Consider the following 18,399-nt stretch of genomic DNA (forward strand, 5'->3'; position numbering starts at 1 on the left):
ACATTGATTTTCTAAACAATAACAATAACAATAATAATAATAATAATAATAATAATAATAATAATAACAATAATAATAATAATAATGATAATAATAAATAATAACAATAATAATAATAATAATAATAACAATAAATAGAAGTGTTTTTTTACCTTAATGCAAATAAAAATATGACAAAAAGAGGAGGAGGAGGAGGAGGAGGAGGAGGAGGAGGAGGAGGAGGAGGAGGAGGAGGAGGAGGTTATGGGGAGGAGGAGGAGGAGGAGGAGGAGTGGGCAAGAGTTTCCTGCAAGTGCACCAATAACGTCTGTTGAGAGAAAAAAATGTATTAGAGAGAGAGAGAGAGAGAGAGAGAGAGAGAGAGAGAGAGAGAGAGAGAGAGAGAGAGAGAGAGAGAGAGAGAGAGAGAGAGAGAGAGAGAGAGAGAGAGAGAGAGAGAGAGAGAGAGAGAGAGAGAGAGAGAGAGAGAGAGAGAGAGAGAGAGAGAGAGAGAGAGAGAGAGAGAGAGTTTTAAAATTTACCTAGATTATATTAAGTCAAACATTCTCTACTACTACTACTACTACTACTACTACTACTACTACTACTACTACTACTATTTCTACCCCCATTACTTCAAACAAAACAAAACTACTAACCCACACACACACACACACACACACACACACACACACACACACTCCCAGCCCGTCCCAGACCCTCCCAGACACCCTCCCAGCCCCTCACCTTCTGCGCCAGGCTGTGAAGTCGATTGCAGAGGTCCACCGCGGCGTTCAGACACTCGGACAGACACTGGGGGGCCACCTGACCACTCCTCTGCACCATTAAGGCTATCTGACCCCCTGCGTGCTTCGGTATCATTCCTATTGTAAGCTGATTATTGTCTGACACCTCCTCTTCCTCTCTGCGCGGGTCCAGGTAGAGCACGTCGCCTCGGAACAGCTGAGAGAGATGGAGAGGGGATGTGAGAGGGAGTGGGTGTCTTGGTGGTGTTTGCAGTGTTTGTGTGTCTTGTAAGGACAGACATACACGCACACAGTAACATGCCTAAAATTCTTAATCCTTCCACACACACACACACACACACACACACATAAACCTACCCTGTCTAAACACACAAACACACACACACACACATTATTATTATCATTTTACTAACCACAACAGAATCCACACACACACACACACACACACACACACACACCCTACCCAGACACTCTTCCCTCCCTAGCATACCCACCCACACACCCCCAGACACCCTTAGACCCCCTTAGACACCCCCAGACACCCCCAGACACTCACCACAGAGGCGCCAACCACCAGGTCATACACATCAATGTTAGCATGACACAAGGCTAACCCTGCTGCAGTGATGCATGCCCCCAGGAGTGACCCGTCGTCCTCTATAACCGTCACATACACATCAATTAGTGACTTCGGAAACTTCTCCTGGTAATGGGGAAAGAAAGGGGGTGTTAGTGACCAGGTGATGGGCAAGGCGTTGTTTACGTCTAAAGGGAGAAAGGGGTAGAAGGGATATTTCAGGTTGGTGATGGGGTAAAGGGAATGTTTTGGTGTTTGGTGATGGGAAAAAGAATAATTTGTGTTTAGTGATGGGAGGAGGAGGAAATGAAGGGATATTTGGAGTTTGGTGATGGGAAAGAAGTAATTTGTGTTTAGTGATGGGAGGAGGAAAAAAAAGGAAATATTTGGGTGTTTGGTGATGGGAAAAAGAATAATTTGTGTTTAGTGATGGGAGAAGGAGGAAAAAAAGGAATATTTCAGTTTTGTGATGGGAAAGAAGTAATTTTTGTTTAGTGATGGGAGAAGGAGGAAAAAAGGAAATATTTGGGTGTTTGGTGATGGGGAAAAAGAATAATTTGTGTTTAGTGATAGGGAGAAAGAGGAAAAAAAGGAATATTTCAGTTTTGTGATGGGAAAAAGGAAATATTTGAGTGTCTGGTGATAGTGGTGATAGGAAAAAAGTCACATGGAAATAAAAAAAGTAATAAAAAACAGAAAATGAGGCAGAAACACAAAAAAAATATATAAATAAACAAAAAAAAACAGCAAAGCAAGACAAAAACAAGACAGAACCGAAAAATAAACAAATAAACAAGGAAAAAAACAAAAAACAACAAAAAACATGAGAGAGAGAGAGAGAGAGAGAGAGAGAGAGAGAGAGAGAGAGAGAGAGAGAGAGAGAGAGAGAGAGAGAGAGAGAGAGAGAGAACCAAAATAAATTAACATAGACAGATAAACAACACACACACACACACACACACACACACACACACACACACACACACACACACACACACCAGGACAATGACAGATTCCAGCGCATCCTTCAACTGCCGGCTCATCTCCTGCTGTCTTGTGTCCGGCTGGGGGGGGAGGCGCACCGGGGCAGAAAAGGGAGCCATTTTCACCGCACACAGCACCTGAGGGGGAGTAGTAGTAGTAGTAGTAGTAGTAGTAGTAGTAGTAGTAGTAGTAGTAGTAGTAGTAGTAGTAGTAGTAGTAGTAGTAGGGATCTGATGGATGAAATGATTACAATAAATATATCTTAGGTTACTAGTTTATTAATAATCAGACTAGACACACACACACACACACACACACACAGCCCCATCAGCCCCTCCTACACCCAAACAGGAGATAAGCCCATCCTAGCTGACCACACATTTAAAAAACAACACAAAAAACAAGAAACAAAATTAATAACAAGAAAATAGCAAAAACACACATACACACATACACACAGATCCCACCAGCTCCTCCCCTCACACACACACACACACACACACGCACACATACTCACCTGCCCTGACATCTTGAAATCCTGTCCTCTCTGTACATCCTTAGGTCCATACACTCCACAACACACCTTAGTGTTGCCAACCTCCAGGTACGATGAACCCTTGGCTTGTGTTATCATGCCCACACTCATAACTGCAGGGAGAGTCAAGGGAGATGTGAGGGAGAGTGAGGGAGAGTGGAAGAGAGGGAGAGAGAGTGAGGGAGAGTGGAAGAGAGGGAGAGAAGGTGAGTAAGATGAGGAAATGGGAGTTTGTAAGGTTCATTAATGGGAAGATTGAGAGATGGAGAGGAATGGTTGGAATAGAATGATAATTGGAAGAGGTAGGTGGTGGTGGTGGTGGTGGTGGTGGTGGTGGTGGAAGATGGAAATAGAAGGAAAAAAAGGTGAAAATATGGAAAATTGAGAAAATAATAAATGCTAAAAAAATGACAGGAAATGATAGAAATAGAAAAAAATAATTAAAAAACAAAAATAAATAGTAATAAAAAAAGGAAATTAGAGAAAAAAATACAAAGAAAACAAAAAAACAAAGAAAATAAAACAAAAAACGAAAAATTACAGTATTAAAAAATTGAAAAACAAAAAAAAAAACAAAGAAAATAAAAAAAAAGTAATAAAAAAAGAGAAACAAAAAAACACAAAGAAAATTATAAAAAAAATAAAAATAAAAAATAAAAACAAAAAAAACAAAACAAAGAACGGGAAAAACAAAAAACAAAAAAATCACACCAAAAAAAAAACAAAAAAACAAAATAAATAAATAAATAACACAAAATAAACAGAAAATTTATACATCCTTTCACAACCACGAACACCCAAACCCCCCCCTCACACACACACACACACACACACACACACACACATCACCTACACAGCTTGCGAGGATCCTGTGGTGAACGTCCATCCCACCGCAGCCCATCTTCTCTCAGGAAAGCACGAGGCACCTGTGGCCGCAGAAGATCATGACACACACTCTTCTCCGGCCCAAGAACCCGGCGTGTGTCTCTACTGCCCATGCTGCAGGAGTAGTAGTAGTAGTAGTAGTAGTAGTAGTAGTAGTAGTAGTAGTAGTAGTAGTAGTAGTAGTAGTAGTAGTAGCAGTATACAAGGTTAAGTAATTTGTAAAGGCTGATGGGTCTGTAATTTGTGAAGTAGACAGGTAATTAAATAGATAATTTGTACAGGTAATTTGTAGAGGTAGGTAATCTATGTAACCTTTCATTATCAGTGGTAATTAGCGCATATTTTGATTACTTATGCTAACCCTGCCTACTGGTGACCTTCATTATCATTATTTTTGAGTTTCAGCATTTATCTCCATTCAAAACGATAAAATCTTACTTCTAACACTTAAATACAGTCTCTCACCTTATTTAACGCCACTAACACGTGTTTCTCTGCTGTTACTACTACTTCTACTCCTCCTTGGCTACTGGTGACCCTCTGGCTGCCTTATTTCAACACTTAAATACAAATAAACGAATAAAATAAAAACTACTGATTTCTACCGATCTTGACAAACATGGCTACAATTTCTTTCCTCTATTTATCTCATTTATATCACCCCGCCACCTCCACTACTGCTGCTACTACTGCTACTACCACTGCTCCACCCTCCCCGTCAGTCCAGCAGGTGATACTAACACTTAACAAACAATTATAGATGAAAAACGCCGGGTCTCTTCACGGCTGGGTCTGTTTGTTGTTGTTCACGCACACGCGCACACACACACACACATGGCGGGTCTCGTCCAGTCTTCACCTCGGGACGGTTTCACTATTTTTCATTATTTTGTTGTTAATTTTGGTTCTTTTTTGTGTTTTTTAAAGTTCGTTTTTGTTATTTTTATTTTCTTTATTGTTTTTTCTCCTCTAATTCTTATTACTAGAGTTTAGGGAAAATGACATAAATATATTATAAAAATGGCTAATTTCATCTGAACTGGACATGTAATCAATATATATAAGTTCAAATATGGTTATTTTCATATGAACTAAGTTTAAACGATACAGGATCTCTCTGAACCCTGACACACGCACATTACCTGTCACGGCGGTCAGTCAGTGTCCGCCGATTTTTTTTTTTTTTTTTTCTAAGTTTTACCGACTGCAAAAGTATATACAAACTATTCACGTAACCAAAAAGAAAGTAAATTTATTTATTGAAGACCGTTCCTTTAGGCTATAAAAATACATTTAACGGTATTATTACTATTATTTCTTCCTATTTGCTACTTACTCCAGTGACACCAGTTCGTCAAGCTTTTTCATAAACCAAAACTTTTCTAGCTTGTCTAAATTTGCTAGTCTTCCATCTTCACCTATTTTCCCCGTGGCTACCTTTGCTTTCACCCCACCCCCTCCCTTACATCCTATCAATATTACTTTTTCATTTATTTTCTCACTTGCATCCAGAAGACAGCCTTGCAGCCTTCAAGAGGGAGGTTTCAAGACACTTATTCCTCAATTTTTGACCACTGCTTTGACCCTTTTATGGGACTGCCAATTCAGTGGGCATTTTTTTTTATTAGATTTTTGTTGCCCTTGGCCAGTGTCACTCCTACATAAAGAATAAAAAAAATAAATAAATTCCCAGCTTTTCTCTCGTCAGACAAAATTAAATCTTTCGTTTCTCTCTCTCTCTGTCCGTCTCGGGGCGCAATAAAAGAAGCGTTACACAAAAATGGTTTTATTCATACATTTACAGCCTTGAAATATATTAAAAATAAAAACAATAGAAAAAAAAGTAAAATATGTTTTTTTTTTAGTTTTGTAGTTGTGTAGAATACCTCCGGGCTACAGCGATTGTCTGTACACCACGAACGAATTCTCAATATACATTTATATATATTTTTTTAGTACTTGTGGGGCAAAATCACAAGCCATTTTTCATTTTTTTTGTATAAATATTTTCAGATTAGGTGGCAACACTGGACAAGAGGAGGAACAGGAACAGGAGGAGGGGGAGGAGGAGGAGGAGGAGGAAGAGGAGGAGGAGGAGCAGGAAGAGAAAATGGAGATAAAAATATTGGCGGTTACTATAACTGTGAGGTCAGGTAAGGTCACGCAGCAAGATGCTCCTGAGGTCGTGTCATCCATCCCTCGACCTTCAGTACACCGTGCCGTTCACTGTATGCTGATGCTGATGATGTTGCTGCTGGTTATAGTGGTGTTGGTGGTGCTGGTTGTGGTGGTGGTGGTGGTCGCGGCGTCCCTGTCCCACCTCAGTAGGGTTGATGCCTCGTCTGCTGCCTCCCACGCTGGGTCTTCCCGTCATAACCTTGCCCGCCACCTGGTAAGGGCCAACACCGCCATAAATAATGAGTCTCAGTACTAAATATAAGCGCCACTTCCCTTCCCTCTGCTTAAAATACGACACAAACACCTACGTATGTCTGTCTGGTCTATCCCTCCCTGTGGTTCATCATTAAAGCAAAACTAAATGATTATTCGCCACTTCCCTTCCCTCTGCTTAAAATACGACACAATCACCTAAGTACGTCTGTCTGGTCTATCCCTCCCTGTGGTTCATCATTACAGCAAAACTAAATGATTTTTCGCCACTTCCCTTCCCTCTGCTTAAAATACGACACAATCACCTAAGTACGTCTGTCTGGTCTATCCCTCCCTGTGGTTCATCATTAAAGCAAAACTAAATGATTTTTCGCCACTTCCCTTCCCTCTGCTTAAAATACGACACAAACACCTACGTATGTCTGTCTGGTCTATCCCTCCCTGTGGTTCATCATTAAAGCAAAACTAAATGATTTTTCGCCACTTCCCTTCCCTCTGCTTAAAATACGACACAATCACCTACGTATGTCTGTCTGGTCTATCCCTCCCTGTGGTTCAACATTAAAGCAAAACTAAATGATTATTCGCCACTTCCCTTCCCTCTGCTTAAAATACAACACAATCACCTACGTATGTCTGTCTGTCTGGTCTATCCCTCCCTGTGGTTCATCATTACAGCAAAACTAAATGATTTTTCGCCACTTCCCTTTCCTCTGTGCTTAAAATACGAATGACACCTACTTGTCTCTCCCTATCTTCATTATTACAGCAAAACAAACTGATTTTTCCCCATTTCTCTTCCCTCTGTGCTTGAAATACGACAAACACCTGCTTCTGTCTGTCTGTCCCTCCTGTGGTTCATTATTACAGCAAAATAAATCATTTTTTCCGCCATTTCCCTCTCGTTAGCCCTTAAAACACATACCTAGTTGTCTCTTCCTTAATGTTACAGCAAAACAAACTGATTTTTTCGCCACTCTCTTTGCCTTTGTGCTTAAAATACGACACAAACATGTACTTCTGTCTCTTCCTCCTTTGGTTCATTATTACGGTGAAATAAATTACTTTTCTCGCCACTTCCCTCTCGTTAACGCTTAAAACACACACCTACAGCTCTCTCTCCTTCCTTTGGTTCATTATTACGGCAAAACAAATGATTTTTCTTGCCACTTGCCTCTCGTTAACGCTTAAAACACACCTACATCTATCTCTCCCTCCTTTGGTTCATTATTACGGCAAAACAAGTGATTTTTCCCACTATTTCCCTCTCATTAGTCCTTAAATACACATATTTCCGCCTCTCCTTTGGTTCACATTAAATTAAGACTATTATTCCTTCAACATTTGGTTAAAAACATTCCTGTCGTCTCTCCCTCTTATTGGTCCTTGAACTAAAACACGCTATTTAACTGGCTCCCTGTTTCTCCCTCCCAGCAACAACAGACTCAGAGACACTTATAATTTTCCTATCAACACTTCAATATGCATACTGGACTTTCGCCATCTTTAATTAATATTCAACAAGCATCACTAATTAATGTTTTCTCTTCCTCGTCCACCTTTGAAGTTAAAAATTACAATAAATATCTAATAACTTACTCTTACTTTCTCTCTTAATAATCTTCACAACAACAACCACTGCCAAAACAGCAAATTATTTTACTTTTTCATGTGAGACCAATACACACAAGGTAATTTATAAAAAAAAGCCACTTAAGATAAATAAATCTGAATACCTTAGATATACATAAATTAAAATGTCTCTCTCTTATCACTATGCATTAAAAAAACAGTAAAAACTCCCACACACACACAAAGAATATATATAAATAACAAGCATATCAGCCTAGCCTCCCAGCCATTATTATTAGGATTTCTGCTCATCTCACTGTCCCTCCCTTCATGTCTACACCACAAGGAACACTGCAAAAACACACCTTGAAGTTCTACCATTACTTGAAGTCCGGTCTGTTCACATCACATTAACTTTAGAAGCTAGAGGAAAAAGGAAGAACAGTTTGTGTTTGTCTAACCCTCCTACCACCTCCACCACCTGCCTGCCTGTTCGCTCCCTCACACAAGACACAAACCGCCACTATGATGCAAAATGGTGTTTGGCAGTACAGTGATTCGTGGTGTGTGTGTGTGTGTGTGTGTGTGTGTACAAACATCATCTGGTTCAACTTTTTTTCAAGGATATGTTAACAATCAGACATACTACAGTTTATCAAATATTACTTATTAACTGAATAATATCAAATCACGTTTTAGAATTAACATGTTCCAAGCTTACTAAAAATTATACTGTTCATCTTACAACGCACACAATTCCTTAAGCATTTTCTCCAAAGTGATGACAATGCTACAAATTCAACTTATCCCCTGAGCTGTCAAACTTAAACTTCATCAGTGCATTACTTCACCGCTAAGTCAAAACAGGGAGAAAAATTAACACTACTTTACTGCCAAGACCCCAAACCTTTACCAGGAACACAAATATAATCTGATTAGCAAACCCCTGAAGTGCTCCTGCCTTGCCAAAGCCCACCACCCCTTCACACCACCAGCAGCCAGCCAGCCAGCCAGCCAGCCAGTCAGCCAGCCAGGACACGCCACCAGCTCACCCACCACTGAATCCCATGACCTTCATCACATCTAAAACTGACCTTCACATCTTTTATAAATCTTTCTGGGCTTCTTTGTGGCCGGCCATCATCGCGCCTGTTTCCTGTCCCCCTTATGCACACCACCCAGCCTTTGCCCTGCCCACAACAAGAGCAGAGTAAGTGCAAGCAAACCAAATGATAAATAATGAAAAAGAAGATAAATCCAGCAATAAATAAATAAAAAAAATTTGCAGTATCCAAAGCTTTTTTTTTTTTTAAGAAGTCTGGCAGTACGTGAATTAGATGCAATATGGAAAAGTTTTGAGCGAAGGCGTAATTTTTTTTTTCTTTCCTTCTTTTTTTTCATGATGCTGCGTCTCAATGTTACTACAAAATGTGGTCGCTGTGTTACCAAACCAAGCTACATACCACAGAGAGAGAGACAGACAGAGACAGAGACAGAGAGAGAGAGAGAGAGAGAGAGAGAGAGAGAGAGAGAGAGAGAGAGAGAGAGAGAGAGAGAAATTATTACCATACAGGAGGCTAATGAAGGTACACACACAGAGAAAAGAAGGAAAATAACAGGAAATTAAGAAAATGAGACTATTTACTAGTGAGAAGAGGTAACAGGGAAGAAGACAAAAACAAGATAAATTAAGAGACAAAAAAAAAGAAAAGAAATGAAGACAAAACAAATGGAGGAGATAATAAAGAAAATAGAACAAAGAACAGGCACACAAGACGACGATAAAAGGAGAGAAAGGGAAGAAAATACAACAGAAAACGGTCACAGAAACGGAAGACAAATGAAAAGAGAAAGAAAAGAACAAGATGAAGAATTAAAGAATGAAAAAAGACAAAAAAAAAAAAAGAAGAAAGTAGGAAATGGGGAAACAAACCAAAAAGATACACCAGACAAGAATGAAGAGAAGTAAATAAAACAGAACAAACCAAGAAATAAATGAAGAACAGGAGAAAAAAAACACACAAACAAAGGGGAACACAAAGAAGAAACAAGCCAAAAAAAAATACAGAAACCAGGAAATAAAAAAATAAAATAAAAACAAGAATGAAAAAACACAAAACACAGAAACCAGAAGAACTACAAAACAAACACACGTACAGACACACAAACACACCGAAAGACAGACAGACAAGGCACAAACAGGAAGAGAAACAGTAGCAGTAATAAATTCAAAGCCTCTACCACCACCACCACCACCACCACCACAACCCTGACACTTACCATAGCTTCCATAACCGCCACCGTAGCCATAGTAATCGTTGCTGTAACCCCCATAGCCTCCATACCCACCATAACCATTGTAGCCGTAATCGTAACCACCTGCAAGAGGGACAGGGCGTTAGGGAGACAGGCCAGGGGTAGTTAAGAGGCACCAGGGGTAGTTAGAGGGGTGGTTACGAGAGACAGGGATGTGAGAAAGTGGTAAGCTGGATAGTAATAGGCTGTTATATTATCAATCTTTCTTTAGGTATCCACAATCACTCACCATATCCACCTTGCCCATAGCTTCCATAGCCACCCTGGTTCCACGCGCTGCTCCACCCTCGGCCCCTGCCCCGCACGGCCGCCCCTCGTGCCCCTCGGATGGCGCCTCGCATGCCGCCTCGCATCATCCCCATTGCGTCGGGCTTGGGCGTCGCCTTCTTGACGTCCACCTCGTGCCCGTTGATCTTCTGCTTGGGGGTCTTCAGCAGCTCAGTCACCACTGCCTCCTGCTCAAAGGTGATGAAGCAGAAGCCCTTGCGCTGGTTCTTCTGCTTGTCGAAGGGCAGCTCAACCTCCACGATGCTGCCAAATTTCCCGAAGTAGTTCTTGATGTCGTCGTCGGACAGGTCTGGCTTGAGGCCGCCCACGAAGATCTTGCCGTGACGCGCCTTCGCCTTCTTCGGGTCGACTTTCTTGCCGTTGATGACGTGGTTCGGCTCGTTGATCACCTGCGGGAACGACAGTGTGACTTGTTTGGGCTGGGATGCCTTTGGTGTTGTGTTGTGTCGTGTTGTCAATGGAATACTGGGTTGTGAAATGGTTTCTTTGGGTATTACGTGGTCTGAGTCAAAGCGTACTGGGAAACACTCAAATCTAGTCCTGTATTAAACCATTCGTGTGTGTTGGTGAGTGTGTTTACGTACATCAGTTTGTGTGTGTGTGTGTTTGGCTATTTATGATTAAGTGTGCTTGTGTGTGTTTACCTAAGTCAGTCAGTCAGTCAGTCAGTCAGCCAGTCTCTCTCTCTCTCACCTTGTCAATGGCCTCTATACAGCTGAAGACAATGAAGGCAAAACCTCTAGACCGGCCAGTATTCGGGTCAGTCTTTACGTTGATGCTTTCGATCTCCCCAAACTTGCTGAAGTGTTCCCTCAGCTCCTCTGTGGGTGAGAGAGAACAGGTGAGTGTGCTGGTGGTGGCGGGCGAGGCAGGGGGTGTCTGCTTGTGCCTCAGTAGTGGACTGTCTTCTCGGTACCTCAGAAGCAGAACTGATTGGGTTTTATCATCATTTTATATTTAGGGAATGTATATGACTTGTGTGTGTGTGTGTGCCTCCCTCCCTCTCTCTCTCTCTCTTAGTTAATATATATATAGCTACTTTGAAAGACTTGCATCTCTTAAATTACTTGGTATTTTAGTGATCTCCCCTCACCAACACCACCAACCACTCTAAGACCACAACACCTTACACACCCCAGCTGAGGTCCCACAGACTTACTCACCACAGCTTCACACAACACCCAGCCGTCTCCAGCACTTCAATACCTCACTAACACTCCCTCCTACTATCACCAACACCACAACAGCTCATTAATAAGACTAGAATACCCATTTTTAAGTTTTCAAGCTGATATCACTCACAAACAGCTTCCCTAACACCACCACAAAGCTTAATCACCTCACTAACTAGACCCACCTTTCTGACACCCCCAATCTTCCTGTACCACACCACAAAGCTCTCACCTCACTAATTAGAGAACCCAGCACCCCAAAAAAGGCACCCAACAATACCACACTTCCTCCAAACACCCCCCAATGCTCTAACTTGCTAACTTAAGCACCTACCCACCCCAACACCCCGATAGTCTCCCCAACAAGAGAAAACGACTTACTTTCCTGTGTCTCCCAGCTGAGGCCGCCCACAAACAACTTCCTGCAACAGAGAATGGGGCGGGTGAGAATGGGGGCAAGGCAGCAGGGTCGTGGCAGCAGCGGCAGCAGACTGTATGAGGTGCTGGCTGACTGACTGACTGACTGACTCAACACTTACTGGCTTGAAAATGACTTACAAAAACAACAATAACAGTACTTTACCTTTTCTTTTTTTGTTTTTTTTGGTTTGGGTAAAATTTTTGACACCTTAATGTTGACTTTGTTATTACTGAAAGGCGAGTGGCTGAGGTGGAAATGGCCCGAGGACTTTCTCCTCGCAACACAGGCGAGGAGAAAGGACTCGGCCGAGGAGAGAGTGGAGAGAAGGTGACACCAACATTCCGACAACAAGACAACCGCGCCGAATCACCTGCGTGTTTTACCGGAAGGAGGAGGAGGAACGGCAGCAGCAAATGAATGCGTACAAACAAAAACAAACAAAAACAAAAAACATAATTGTTGTATAAATGATTCAAAACAGCAACAAATTTCTGTACTGTGAAAAATATTGATAAATGTTTTACCATTACACTAACACTCTTCTGAAAAGTGCAGGGAGACCGGTGACTCCCAGAAACGTGATCCAAAACATACAGTAGCAGCAATAACACTCGGAGCACACCAACAGTCACTAGAACAGGGCAAAATATAATACAGAAAAAAGAACAGGTAAGACTCTTTAATGACGCTTGGAATGACAAATAAACACCTCAGCAAGTGCTTTGCAGCGGCAACCAAGACACTGTGTCTGTGTGTGTCTGTGTGTGTGTACGTGTGTGTGTGTATACTTTTAAAAGCTTATGTCTTACAAATTTGTGCATGGCATTTTTTTTGTGAAAGGCAACAGTTGTGTTGGACACCAATTGTTGTACAGTTTGAAGTGTTGCAGTGCGTGGACACAATACTTGAGACAATCTTGTGTTGTGTTGTGTTGTGTGTGCAGGACTGACTTGGGAGAAAAAAAAAAAGTTTCACAGGGCAAAAATAAAGGCAATAATAATAATAATGATAATAGTGATAATAAAACTGCAATAAGTGATATGACTGTAATAATCATAATAATGATGATGATAGTAGCACTGACAGTAGTAATAGTAATACCAAGAGTATAACTAGTAAAAGTAGTAATAGTAGTAATAGTGGTAGTAGTAGTAGTAGTAGTAATGACCTGTGACCCACTAGTACAACAGAGGATAGAATAAATACCCTTGTCAGGAAGCAGCAACAGGCTACTAGTACTGGGGGAGGAGGGGCGGGGGACACACACACAGTGAGTCCTCCCGCAGAAGGTGCCCACCTGCCTGGGAAGCAAAACAGCCGCAGTTAGTGGGGGTCGCCGGCCACCAACCACCGCAGGCACCGCCGGGCAGCCCTCCGGTGCCGCAGGGCAGGGGTGTGCCGGGCCGCTCCCTCTCTCTTTATGTCATCCTGTGGTGCTGCGGCCGGGTCAGGTCGGGTCGGGGCGCCGTGCTGCCGAGGGATGCGCGACTCTCGGCCGCCGCTGCTGCTGCTCATCTGGTTCTGTACGTGGGCGGCTCGAGGCTCAAGCAAGGCAAAGGTTGGGGCGCGCACGGACGAGTCTGATCCGGACTTTTGGACAGTGACTGGCTGATTTATGCATCCTAGGTGGCGGCGCCTCTGCCGCGGTGCAGGACTGGTGACGTTAGTGGTGCCGCCGCGCCGCCTCGCGTGGCAGACTCTCAGTTTACGTATTTGACTGGTGAACAATCAAACGTTTACTTCAAATTCTCAAATCTGAGCAGTAATGTGACTGGTGAACAATCAATTTTTGATTCCTTGACAAGTGAGAGGAGAGGAGAGGCGAGTGAGGTGCCCCCGTGCAACACACCTTGCCCCTGACTGGACTCGTTACTGGACCGGCACAAAGCAATTCTTCAACTCAAAGGACTAATGATTCCGTCACGGGGCGGCTCGGCCGCGCCTGGCCGGCTGGAGCTGGCAAAGTCTGATTCCTGGAGTAGAACAATGTCTGTCTGTCTGACCGGCAGACGGGCGCGCTCACAGTTTGGCCGAGTGACGCGGCCGGGCCGTTCTTTTCTGAGGCGCGGCGTCACACGCTGGAGAGAGGAAGACCGAGCGTTACTGTGCTGCCTCACACTGCACTGCTTAACATACAAAGGCTGCACACACACACACATCTGACTCTAGTAGTGCTCTCACTTCCTCAAGCTGTGAGGCCATGAAAACCTGTGCATCTCAACAAATTAGGTTTTGTTTTGGCTCTTTTTGGTCAAATGAGGTAAATTTCAAGTGTGCAGCAACTGGTGGAGTGAAGAAGTTTGCTTTAAACTTTTGAGTCTTCTGTCATGGCTTCAATTTCAAGTTTGGACCAAATGCACTGAGCAAACTTTATAACTTTTGAAGGTTATGGAAATGTTGGGACATGTGGCCGAACTTCTTGCAACACAAAACAATCAAGGAATGCTGAGGAAAATAATATACATTGACACAAGACATAACAGCAAACCAAGAAACAGTGACTTTCAAATGAAGGTGTTTCTTTTACAGAGTGACAAGCTGCAATGACAGCAACTCCTTCTACAACTGGCTTAACATTTAAACTGTGACGCTGCTGAAACTCAAAGTGGGTTAGCAACACAGCATTAATGAACACAGCACAACACAACAACAACCTGCCTAGTGTGCCCAGTATAGTGCTTTAATCATCAGACAGGGAGAAGGGTGGGCGCCTACAGCCAAATAAATGATCTTCAAAGTCTTTCTCAAAACTTTAATTATTTACACTAGAAAAAATATCTAGAGAGAGAGAGAGAGAGAGAGAGAGAGAGAGAGAGACATACAAACCAACTTGCGTATATTAATGTTTCAAGTTACACAGATTAAAAGTCACTGAATATATTGTAATACTAATATTAATGGTAGTAGTAATAGTAGTAGTAGTAGTAGTAGTTATAAATTTTACTGTATACCGTTTGTTCAATAGATTCACATTAATTAAGCACAGCAACAGTAAATAGATAGATAAACAAATAAAATATAAGTTTAAAAAATGATTGAATGGCAGAGGAAACAACATGAGGGGGCAAAATAATGTAATGAGAGGAAATTTGAGATGTAATTTGACGCAACGTGGAATTTCCTTCACAACCTCGAGGCGGAGAGAGAGAGAGAGAGAGAGAGAGAGAGAGAGAGAGAGAGAGAGAGAGAGAGAGAGAGAGAGAGAGAGAGAGAGAGAGAGAGAGAGAGAGAGAGAGAGAGAGAGAGAGAGAGAGAGAGAGACGGCAGATGAAAAAAAGCAAAAATTTATCATTACAACTACTTATGAAAAAAAAAAATTGAATAAAATAAAAAAGAACGATAATACAAATAAAAGAGAGAGAGAGAGAGAGAGAGAGAGAGAGAGAGAGAGAGAGAGAGAGAGAGAGAGAGAGAGAGAGAGAGAGAGAGAGAGAGAGAGAGAGAGAGAGAGAGAAGCGCGCGACGTAAAAATAATCAATCCTTAGTACACGTGGCAACACCGCGACGGCCATTTTGGGTTGAACGACCTAGAAGCGGAAAGGAGACAAAAGTTTGTGAAAATTATCAAATATCCCAATAAATACAAGAAGGATGACGCGCGTGGGTGTGTGGGCGTGTGACCGAAGGGCGTGCAGTCACCAGGAGGAGGAGAAAGCGAGAGAAGCAGGCATGATGCAGGAGATAACACACGATAAAGAGAGCACGCCCACCGCATGGTCCTCAAACATATTCTAGTATTTTGCCCTCCCACGCCCGAATGACAAAGTGGACAGGGGTCTTAGGGGTCAGAGGTGAAAGGTTACGTGTATATCTCTTATTTGACGCCATAAAACTTGGCTTAGCTAAAGGAAATAAGGTAGAAACGAGTAAAATATAACGTCACTAATATTTCACCCCTTTATGCTCGACTAGCGGAAAAGAAGAAAAGAACCTAATTTTTATCTGAAACCGCAAAATATTGTATAGTTTTCATAAATAAAGATGAAATAAATAAAAAAAAAAATCACCACACATCATTTTTGACACCAATTGAAAAAAGAAAAAGAAAAAACGGTTTGTTCATCGTCACGCCACAAACCTTGACTGAACTAGCAAACACACACTAACACAGCCAAAATTTACGTTACAGGCAATATCTTCGTTATCCAGCAACACAAAGGCTGCCCCGGGGTTAAGCCAGTACAGAAAATGAACACGCGAGGCACCCAGTTAATCCGAATCGTACACTTCCAATACTAACTCGAAAACAAAGGCAAACATTACATAAAACTTGGAATAAAAGGCTTCTTGGTAGAGTTAAGTACCGGGAGCTCTGGTTAACAAGTACACACCCTTTATTTACACGCTTAAGTTGATAAATAAATAATAAACACTAAATTTTACCACTAAACACAGTTACACTTGATACTGAACAAAAAGAATCATATCCAAGAGGAATTTAACAGAACACGCTAAATAAACTGAAAATTCTTAATCAAATAACGAATTCCGGGTCAAACAGCCAAAAATCACCTTAAATCTAATAGAAAAAAGCCGCCAAAATTGACACCCTTGTGATTCTTAACACAGAAAACACACGGTGATTTAATTTATTCTTAATTTAAACACCAAGTACGATTAAACAGCAAAAAACACAAATTCTAGCCGAAAAAAAGCGGTAAAACAGCAGCAACACACCCCAGTGAATCTTACCACAAAAAAAAACACGCTTACCTAACAAAAATAGCCATTAAAACACCAATATACAAAAAAAAAAAAAAAAACTAAAAAAACCTAAGCGATGAATATTAACTTAAAACACGTAATATTATCACCTTAATTAATCAGGCACCAAAAACCACGCTGATCTAACCCACACCCTTGATAAAACACCGGGGAACGCCACCAAACGCGCTTAAACTTAAAAATAGACTGATATTCTCAAGTACCTGTCATCATCTCTTCCTGGAGCATCTGCCGCCCCGCTGTCTTTCTTCCCATCTTCTGTTAAAACCATTCCCTCGCCGTTCTCCATGCCGTTGCCTTGGAAATCACCTCCAGAACAGTCCTCGGTGAAGTCCTGCCCTTCCATCTCCTGGTCGGCCATGTTTTGTGGGTTAAACGTCGAAAAATCGGTGAAATATGGGAGCTTCGAGCGGCACGTGTCTCCCCTTCGGCGTCTGGCAGCTGAGAGAGTTTTTGGCGGGGTCTCGGTCTGGCTGTAAGGCGGTAAGGACTCGTTTTGAATTGCTTCTCTGCCGCTCAGCCAATTGGAAGGCAGAACGGGATGCCGGTACCCAATCAGGTGGTAGGGTGAGATACCGGCAGCCAATCAGAGCGTAGCAAGCCTCGCCGCCCGGAAATCATGAGTCAGTGTTAGCTAGTCGATGAGCCTCCACTCCACCATGCGCATGCGTACTTGACTTATTTTTTTCCCGGGAATTTTATTTTGAGCAATACTATGAATTAAATAATCATAAATACAGATACCTTACACATTATACATTTGTTAAAATACTCCTGGTGCTTTTATTTATATTCTAAGCATAGCTACATTATTTCCAGAAGTGAGTGTGAGTAGTGAACGCGATAATTTTTTTCCGTTAAATTACGTAATACAACGAGAAAGATAATTATTATTTCCACGTGTTGTATTACCATGTATTACTATATCTGATGTATTCTTGATCATGTATACGTGGCTAGAATTAATTGCTATATGAATTACCTCTCTCTGATACACTTCTGCGTCGCATCTTCACTACAACCAAAAAGGCTCTATATTCTTTATTTTCAGATTTCTAAGGGTGTTTTCACGGTTCTAATGACAGATTAACAACATTTATACATAATGAATAGAGGAAGCACTCTTGGGAACTCGGCTAGTCATCTCTGTGGCCTTTGAAAATCGTTGAGAGAAAGCAATGCGCCTCTCAGGGTACAATAATGACAACAACAAGAGTACGATTTCCACAGCCTAACCAGCACCCAGACCGAGACCTACGAACCACGTGGTGTGTTTTGAACCCTCCGCTTCCTCTCCCTCTATCCCCCCAACCCTCCCTCACTCTCCCACTTCCTCTCACTCACTCGCCCACTCTCTCTCTGTCTCCGGTGCCCTTGAGAGACGGGAAACCCACAAAGAGAGAGAGAGAGAGAGAGAGAGAGAGAGAGCGCTACTACTACTACTACTACTACTATCAAAACGATTAAAAAGTAAAAATAAAACTCAATAATGATAATGAATTCTTTAATAATAATAAGTAAATAGAAAATCGAAATAAAAATAATAAAAAAAACACTTTTAAACAACAACAACAACAACTACTACTACTACTACTATTACTACTACTGTTAATAATGCACACACACACACACACACACACCACCACCACCACCACCGCCACCGCCCGCCCGCCGATCAGCTGATGAGGTAAACAAACACACGTGCTTGCGCCAATACATGAATGAATATTGCAAACAAAACATTACACACGGGCAGACACACACAGGCGTAAACTACCATTGCATCC

At 41.9% G+C, this 18,399-nt stretch overlaps 2 protein-coding genes and 1 long non-coding RNA gene across 7 annotated transcripts in view; all 3 read right to left on the reverse strand.

Moving 5' to 3' along the window:
• The window catches only part of LOC135095838 (exosome complex component MTR3-like), a 4,877-nt gene extending 275 nt beyond the window's left edge, over positions 1-4,602 (reverse strand). The window contains exons 1-8 of one of the 2 annotated variants that reach the window (XM_063996970.1): positions 4,469-4,534; positions 4,193-4,287; positions 3,696-3,841; positions 2,825-2,955; positions 2,322-2,444; positions 1,303-1,449; positions 727-942; positions 1-307 (exon numbers count right to left, since the gene is read on the reverse strand). The exon at positions 1-307 is cut by the window's left edge and continues 275 nt beyond it. In XM_063996970.1, the coding sequence (XP_063853040.1) occupies positions 242-307; positions 727-942; positions 1,303-1,449; positions 2,322-2,444; positions 2,825-2,955; positions 3,696-3,840 (828 nt within the window). In that variant the 5' untranslated portion in view covers position 3,841; positions 4,193-4,287; positions 4,469-4,534 and the 3' untranslated portion in view covers positions 1-241. Of the gene's footprint in view, positions 308-726; positions 943-1,302; positions 1,450-2,321; positions 2,445-2,824; positions 2,956-3,695; positions 3,842-4,192; positions 4,288-4,468 lie in introns of both variants that reach the window. The other variant, XM_063996969.1, reaches the window with a different exon arrangement.
• An 895-nt stretch (positions 4,603-5,497) lies between these two features.
• Positions 5,498-17,066, reverse strand: LOC135095839 (RNA-binding protein squid-like). Of its 4 annotated transcripts, none has more exons than XM_063996973.1 (7): positions 16,816-17,066; positions 11,848-11,888; positions 10,988-11,115; positions 10,236-10,683; positions 9,971-10,069; positions 8,785-8,880; positions 5,498-6,116 (listed from the first exon to the last, which is right to left on the reverse strand). In XM_063996973.1, the coding sequence occupies exons 1-6, from the start codon at positions 16,971-16,973 to the stop codon at positions 8,831-8,833; spliced, it is 924 nt and encodes a 307-aa protein (XP_063853043.1). In that variant the 5' UTR covers positions 16,974-17,066; the 3' UTR covers positions 5,498-6,116; positions 8,785-8,830. The 4 variants fall into 4 exon arrangements, with proteins under 4 accessions (XP_063853043.1, XP_063853042.1, XP_063853041.1 ...); XM_063996974.1 differs by having other exon boundaries at positions 5,996-6,126; positions 8,784-8,880; XM_063996972.1 differs by lacking the exon at positions 8,785-8,880 and having other exon boundaries at positions 16,816-17,065.
• Positions 13,525-16,809, reverse strand: LOC135095840 (uncharacterized). The gene is made up of 2 exons (XR_010264523.1): positions 16,702-16,809; positions 13,525-13,965 (listed from the first exon to the last, which is right to left on the reverse strand). It is a non-coding gene; the product is annotated as an uncharacterized LOC135095840 (long non-coding RNA).
• Positions 17,067-18,399: the final 1,333 nt, after the last annotated feature.

This window comes from Scylla paramamosain, unplaced genomic scaffold (assembly GCF_035594125.1).
Source record: "Scylla paramamosain isolate STU-SP2022 unplaced genomic scaffold, ASM3559412v1 Contig1, whole genome shotgun sequence".
NCBI lineage: Eukaryota > Metazoa > Arthropoda > Malacostraca > Decapoda > Portunidae > Scylla > Scylla paramamosain.